This window comes from Myripristis murdjan, chromosome 22 (assembly GCF_902150065.1).
Source record: "Myripristis murdjan chromosome 22, fMyrMur1.1, whole genome shotgun sequence".
In the NCBI taxonomy this organism is placed as follows: domain Eukaryota; kingdom Metazoa; phylum Chordata; class Actinopteri; order Holocentriformes; family Holocentridae; genus Myripristis; species Myripristis murdjan.
Genome location: NC_044001.1, coordinates 4,679,885 through 4,687,848, shown reverse-complemented (window position 1 = coordinate 4,687,848; position 7,964 = coordinate 4,679,885). Strand labels below are relative to the sequence as shown.

The 7,964-nt window shown below is 42.1% G+C and overlaps 1 protein-coding gene across 2 annotated transcripts in view; it reads left to right on the top strand.

Moving 5' to 3' along the window:
• Positions 1-1,097: 1,097 nt before the first annotated feature.
• Positions 1,098-7,964, top strand: part of brf1a (BRF1 general transcription factor IIIB subunit a) — a 128,309-nt gene continuing 121,442 nt past the window's right edge. Inside the window, exons 1-3 of one of the 2 annotated variants that reach the window (XM_030082024.1) lie at positions 1,098-1,394; positions 3,541-3,743; positions 5,920-6,000. In XM_030082024.1, the coding sequence (XP_029937884.1) occupies positions 3,566-3,743; positions 5,920-6,000 (259 nt within the window). In that variant the 5' untranslated portion in view covers positions 1,098-1,394; positions 3,541-3,565. Of the gene's footprint in view, positions 1,395-3,537; positions 3,744-5,919; positions 6,001-7,964 lie in introns of both variants that reach the window. The other variant, XM_030082025.1, reaches the window with a different exon arrangement.

The window sequence follows — 7,964 nt, the reverse complement described above, 5'->3', positions numbered from 1 at the left end:
CAAACTGCATTCTCTTTGCTTTCAGTGGCACATGATCTGAAAAAAAAAAAAAAAAAAATTCTGCTTGAGGCATAGTCCAGGAACTGACCACTGCCTAAACTGGAAAACATCCAGATCAATTATTCAGATCAATGCATTGCTCTGCTTCGGCCTAAATATTAACAATATCAGATCAGTTATCACATTGATATTTGTCCCACTGGTGTAGTTTGATATTTATTAGCCTTTTGCACAGCACAGAAATACAAAAGAGTGCAACACAAACCAGGTGGATTAAGGAGAACAGAGCAAAAAGTTCTGCTTTTAATTAATGTAATCAGATACTAAGACATTGTTATATTAAAAAAATAACAACAACAATAATAATTAAAAAAAAAAAAAATCAGTGCCCCTTTAATTTTACAGCTGACATGTTAATTTATTATGAGGGGAAAAAATGTTTATTGATCATTCAGGTAGGGGTAGGTTGTCATTTATTCAGACCGAAATAAGAGTATTTTTCATGGAGTTAGACATTAAGATCAATTTTCCAATTCATGATTCAGATATGGCTTAAACATTAACAATGTCAGGTCTGTTACTGCATCTGGCATTCGTCCCATTCGTATAATTTTAAATTAACTGGCCTATTGCACAAAAAAAAAAAAAAAAAAGCAAGAATAACAGAAATAAAATGCAGTGCAATACAAACGAGAGGATTAAGGTGAACATTAAGAGGGCAAAATTAACAGCATGATACGCTGGCACACAGTTACATTAAATTATTATTATTATTATTATTATTAATAATAATAATGATAAAAGAAATCAATGCCCCTTTAATTTGACAGCTGTAGGCGCAGCGGCGTACGTACAGAGGCACCGTTTATTTATCATGAGGAACAAACATTTACTGATAATGCACGTAAAGGGGGGGAGTCGCCATGGATGCAGAGCTAAAAACGACATTATTTCTCCTGCGCGTGTGATTTTACACTTTAGTAACACCAAAAACACGACTTTAGCTCCTTGATTTTTCTGAAAAACATACTCACAGTTTAGAAATGTCAGGATTTAAACCCCGCTGGGTCACACCCCCCCCCCTCCTCCCTCCCGTTCTGAGCCGCGTTGGTCTCGTCCGTCTCCCAGCAGCGAAACGCACATGTTGGGTGTGTTGTGTTGTTGCAGCGGTATAACGGCGTGTGTTAACGGGGGGAAAAAAACCACAGCGGGCCGGCCTCTACGCAGTTTGGCCTGTGGAGATAAAAAACACAGAGGTAAAATAAGTGAAACTATCAATGAGAATCGGTTTGGAGGGCGGTGTTGTGGCGGAAAGCGGGTGAGGAGACTCTTGACACGCGTCCCGGCTGCCGGCAGCGTGGCTCCAGGCGGCGGGCGGTGGACTTTTAACACAGGTGTGTATAAAACACACATACACACACACACATGTTCAGTCTCAAGCCTACCTGTGTGGCTGTTTTATTAGCGCAGAGCTCGTTGCATCATGTCCGGCGGTGTGTGTGTGTGTGTGTGTGTGGCAGTCAGTCCTGCCGGCGGCTAGCAAGTTGAGCTAGCGGTGCGCTCTCCTCCTCCTCCTCCTTCTCCTCCTCCGCTGTCAGCTCAGAGCCTCCATGTGAGGAGAGGAGAGGAGAAAAAAAAGCACCGGCTCACTGAAATAACCCGGCAGAGACACAGAGGAGGAGGTTCAGGGTTGCAGCCCGGGAGAGGAGTGGCTGGCCGGGGCTGCCACGTAGCTAGCCGGGGCTAAAGGGAGGGGAGCGGAGCCTGAGCCCAGCTGCAGCCGCCTCACACGCCGCTGCTCCGGGCGGCCAACCTCCACCTCTGCAGCCTCCACACGCCGGTGTCAGACAAACTTTAGTCCTTTAGCCGCTAATGCTGGTCTCTTTCACACATTTCATCACAAAATCACTGCTCAAAACCCTTTGATACACCTGTGCTTATGTCATGTGTTTTTTTTTTTTTTTTTAATTTTTAATTTATTTATTTTTTATTATTATTATTTGTTAATTATTACCTTTATTTTTGCAACTCCGGTAGTAACTAATTTTTTTTTTTTTTTTTTTTTTTAATTATTTTATTGTGTACCCTCAGTGTTAACCTGATCAGGTCCACCTGTACAGTGTAATGCAGTTCAGTGCAACATGAATTCTACCTTTTTAAGAAAGTTTGTTTATAAGGTTCAGTTTTTGTTTGACATTGTGGAGAATGTGGAAATTTAATTCTGTGTTTATTATTGAGGTTGTAGTTTGCAGAGGTCTTGTACTCGACTACATTACATTGAGAGGTGTTTCTCATTTTTTGTCCTCCCCGTTTATATACAATGAGGGGGGATAGAGAAGTGGAAACAGCTGTCAGTAAACTGCTGTCCAGTCCAACAGCAGCACTAACTATGAGCTCAATGCCAAACATAGAAGTGAATGAACACCTCTATTACTGTGACAAAAAGAAAAGCTGAGCGTTATAGGCTTCATTTTGTCTCACTCTTGTTTGGCCTTTCTGTTGTTATTTTGCTTTCTGGTTATTCTGCTTTGCTGTGTCTGTCAAAGCACTTTGTAAACTCTGTTTTTAAAGCTGTTGTATAAATGAGGCTTATTATATTTTTCGGTCTAATCCAGCTGCAGACCTCACCCTCAGTCACTCATAGTGTTTTTTTTTTTTTTTTTTTTTTTTTTTAATGAATAAAATGTCAACATTCCTTCTGATTATGGAATAACTCCATTACCCAGGGGGTTTCTAAGGGTTTTTTTCCAGGCAGGGAAAGTCAAGGAGTCCTGATAAGACGGGGAAATGTCAAGTCACTTCAGAGGAATGTACCAGAATACACTTTGCATTTTGTTTTAAACATTCGTCGCCTTTACTGGTGTGGAAACCAGCGTGTTCACTTCTCCAGAACAACAGTACGAACTAAACAGGGTAGAATACATTTATGAAGTTATAGAAGAGCTCTGATTTAGTGTTGGAAAGTCATGAAGTTTTGCTGGTGTTACTCGTCCTTCTTGATGTTGACATGTTGTACGTCACTGAAAACTGTATGTGTTGCACCAAATTTGTGCCTTATCAGTGATTTGTTACTGATCATGACCAATCTGCTCTCTCTCTCTTTTTTTTTTAAGTAATCCCACAGCATGTAGCATGAATGAGTCCAGATGATGCCGTTTTTAATGAGTCTAAATCTTTGTAGTGTGCAGTGCTCAGCCATGCCATTAGCAACCCAAAAATGAAAAATAAAAAATGCAGAGAAACTGTAATAAGCGGTGTGAGGTGTGTCCCAAACACCTGAGACACCTGAAAACTCAAAAAAACTCCAAACTGAAAAAACATCACACGCTTGACTGAAAGAGACAAACAGTGTAACGACAGTGAAGGAGAGAAATATGTAAATCTGTGTTTTGCTGCAAAAAGCCTTAGCTAAGGGGAAAGGTAAGAAATAAGTAGGACGTGTGCATTTTAAAACAAACTTGTAGAGAATCTGGGCCTGACTTTTGTTCCTGATTCCTGAAGTTTTAATCTCAGAAACCTCCCTGTCTTCTCTCCCAGCAGGCTTTGCAGCAGGAGGTGCGACATCATGCCGGTGTGCAGGAACTGCGGCGGCTCGGACATCGATGTGGACCAGTCGCGAGGCAACGCCGTCTGCATGGGCTGCGGCTCGGTGCTGGAGGACAACATCATCGTCTCCGAGGTGGAGTTTGTGGAGACGGGAGGCGGCGGCTCGTCGGCCGTGGGACAGTTTGTCTCCGACGACGGTGAGTCTGAATCCCTCCGACTGTTTTAGTTCATTAACTGATCAAGTGGTAGAAAAGTAATGCATGATAATTTTCATGACTGGATTATTGTTTATCGTTTGCAGAGTAAAAACACCAAACGGTGTCAGATTCCAGCTTCAATAAGATGCTAAGATTGACTTCCTTGTCTCTGCTCATATCTTTATAAAATTAATATTCTGCGTTTCTGTGGCTGCTGGTCAGACTGAGGAAGACATTTGAAGACATCCATGAGACTTTGTCATAATTTTTCACACTTAATAGATTAAACGATGATAAATGATTGTTAGGTCAGTAAAAAAAAAATCTAAGTAATGATTTTTTTCACTGACAAAAATCATTAGTTGCAGCCTTTAAGACAGCATAACATCCCAAGTTCAAATGGAGAGAAACGTGCTAAAAACAGTAATGGTAATAGAAATAAACTGTTTATGTGATGCAGAGTTGCACGATTTGATTTATTTGTTGTTGTTTTTTAATATAATGCATAGGCAGTAAAATAAAGCTGCGTCTGTCTTGTTTAAAAAAAGTCTGATTTGCTCAATTAGAAGAGTTTCTTTTCTGATGTCAGATTTCAAAGACATGATGCCGACTCTGAGGAAACTGCTGATGTTAGAACAGCACAGCACATTTTGCTGCCTGGTTTTAAAGGACCACCGACACCTGAAGTCCAAGACTGACAAAAATAATATCACTTCTGTGGACCTGAACTTTATATTTTGAAGATATCAGATGAAAAAACATGAGGAAAATGTCGCTTTTTTTCTCCCTCAAATGGATATTTGGTGTTTTGGAGGCTGACGCGTGGAGCTCCTCTGACTAACCTCATCTGCTGAGGTTTTGTGTGTTGCACCACTCGGGCCGCGGCTCCACCGCTGCTTATCTTTGTCAATAACATTTACCTTGTGATTAGCTCTGACCTTCAGCCTGCCGCTCCTGCTGAGTGAGCACAAGACTCCTGGAGTACATGTCAGTGTGCCGGTAGGGCCTCTGCCTGGCCACTAGAGTGCGCCGTTGAATTGAAAACTGCAGCACTCTCATGTTGTAACGCTTCATCCAGTCATGCTGACTCTGAGTGAGTAGCAACAGGTTCACCCCAGGGCAGGAAATAAACTTTACATTGTCATTATGTTTAGGCAATTAAACATGCAGTTTCTTATTACTGACATTTTATTTAATGTCTTTATCGCTGCTGCAAACTGGCAGCCGGCCTCCCAGAAGACTCTGTCTCCTAATACTGCAAAAATCCCCATCTTAATTAACATAGTCTCATCCTCAGTGTTTAAATCCTGTTGGTCTTCAAATTCATTTTCAACTCAATTTTCTTTAATCATGTGGCATTTTCTTGATTCTATTCGGCCGATCTGCATTATTCTGCCTTTTTTCAACATATTTATACTATAAAGTTTGGGGTGTGTTGATCTGCATTGATGAATCAATCTAATGATCAACGATGCAGCATAATTGATACCCAGTGAAAATATCGATCCATATCATCATACTAGAGATAAGCCTTTATTTTGAAATTCCCAATATAATGTCTGTCACCATTTCTGTCCTAAATGTTCAAACAGTGCCAGCGCCAGGCAGATAACGGCCCAAAAAAAACAAAAAAAAAGACAATAAGGATAATAAATCATCAGTGTGGAAATATTTTGGATTGTAGAGAAATGACGGGTCAGCTGACAAATCCCACGCCATCTGCAGACACTCCCAGCGTGAGATGAAACACTCGGGGAACACGAGGAACCTGGACGAGCAGCTGAAACACAAACGCGGCGTTGTAACGACGCCGATTGTGTTAAACTGGCGTGATGACATCGTCTCATATCATTTGTCAGCCCCTGAAACTTTGTGCTTTCGGCAAATATCACATCATTGTCCAAAGAAACCTGCTTTAAAGTGGGGTAGAAAACAAATGGATATTCCTGCACGTGAAATGAATCGATGTCATTAGTATTCATATCATGAGAAATGTGCCGAATGTGCAAGAATCTTCATTTATATTCAGTGATTTGATTTGATTTGGTTTGATGGGGACCCGAAGTCGTCACTTGAAATGCTCTTCCTCTGTCTCACCTCATGTCGGTGTTTTCGGCTTTGTGTCTGATTGTGAGCTTATAAGTCACCTCGTTAAACCTGAACTCTGTGTGTTCAGCTGGAGGGAAACACCCCACCTTTGGAGACGGGAACTACACCGGCATTGGGAAGGAGTCCCGGGCTCTGACGCTGCAGAAGGGTGAGTGAACAGCAGGGGGCGCCAGTGACCTTGACAAAACCTGACTGTGCATGAGCCTGCACACACACACACACACTCTCACACACACACACACACACTTCAGTGAGTGTGCAAAACACCTTGTTGTTCTGTCGTCGCACCTCCTTTTTGTCCAGTCCAAGTCTCACCTGTTTTCTTCACCTGCATCTTCCTGTTCATCTCACTCTCCTCTCATTCAATGTTGTTGTTTTTTTAAACGTATTGAGTCCATTTTATTATTTTAAAAAAAGAGAAAAAAAGTAAAAGACCCAAGGCTTTTCTCTGAGTGCAGCGTCATGTTGCAGTGCGTCAGTGGGTTTCAGAAGCCAAGCAGGTTTTAACATTTTTAGAAAAGAGTCACCTTGGATTTATTTATTTATTTATGTATTTATTTATTTATTTATTAACCCTGCTTTCACAAAGAGCACGTCTCACTTGTGAGGTTTTCAATCCAAAGCAGCATTTGCTTTTCCTCTTACAGTTATTACATATATTTACCATTTTGGGTTTGGTGCTCTGAATTAATTTTCTAGACGTCCGTCGTCCGTCCTGTAGCCGTTTGTCGTTTGTCCGATCAGGTTTGCGGTTTAGCCCAAAACATCTTTTTCCTTAGCAACATCCTCCAGCTCCAGATCCAAGGCATGCTGGGAGATGTAGTCCCTCCAGCTTGTCCAGTCTCATCCCAGTTGAAACCTCGTACTGGTCACTTGGATCTGCAGTCTGGTCCCAGACTCCAGGGCAGGTGGTCACTGGGAGGGACAGTCAGCACAGATTAATATGGATGTTCCTTTCAAGCTTGTGAAGTAACATCAGCTGGGCTTTAATAAATATCATCGATTTAACGCTGTTTTAGGATATTGTGGATAAAGGTTATGGTAAAACAAGGTCACAGTATCTTGCTTTTATTCCCTATAATCTAGAGCTGGACATTTATGCCCCAAAAAACATAAAATCTCATTTTTTTCAAACTTTTCACTAGTCACAATGTTTAATCTAATTATTATTATTATTATTATTTTTTTTTTTTTTCATTTTTTACTCGGTACTACTACTAACTGACGGTGAATAAAGGAGGCATGTGTTTCTGGGCACATTTCTCTGTAGATGAGTTGGACTGTTTGGCTCGTTTGAGTCAAAATCTGGATTTTACGATTCAGCTTTTTTTTGAAACATGAATTCGAGTTAATCGATTAATCGGTGAGCCCTGCTGTAACCTGGACATCACCTGAGCTCAGTTAGTTTGTGCTGAAATAGCAGATGGAGCAGTCGCCGTCACCACTTCAGTGTTGGATCATTTCTCTACATGCAGAGACGACCGGCTGTTTAAATTCACCAACTTGTGTCCAGCTGGCAGGCCGAGTGGGCGGACCAAAGATGTTTTATAGGCCGAGTGGCCCTTTAGCATCCCGGGGAAACCCTGGACACAGAGGCTGGAACCGGCATCGATTCACGCCTTGTGTTTTTGTCTTTGGTTGGGCGGGCGGTCCCGCCCTCAGCCGCGGCTCGGGGTTAAGCTGCACCTGGTTTGAGCGGTTTGTTCAGACTCCGCTGGTCTTCGGGCTCGGGGTGTTTTCCCAGGTCCGATCAGAGCCGCTCGGACTCCGGTGGCACCGAAAAACAGAAAAACAGAGACGGCTGAAAATGTCTCGGTTCCCCAGGAAGAGAAGTGCCGTGCGGTTTGTCAGGAGTGAGTAATCTGAACCAACCACAGGAAACGATCCTAAACCAAACGGCTTTATGAGTGTGTGTGTGTGTGTGTGTGTGTGTGTGTCATTCATCTGCTCCACACGGTTTAATGGAGCAGCGGTGTTTGAGTTACACAAGTCACACACCCTAAAAATAAACTCATACGAGACCACAGAACCTCATCTGATATTCACATTTACTATTATTTAATCCTTTTCCCCGGTGGAGTCCTGTGTGAAGGTTTTGATCGGTGCAGTTCA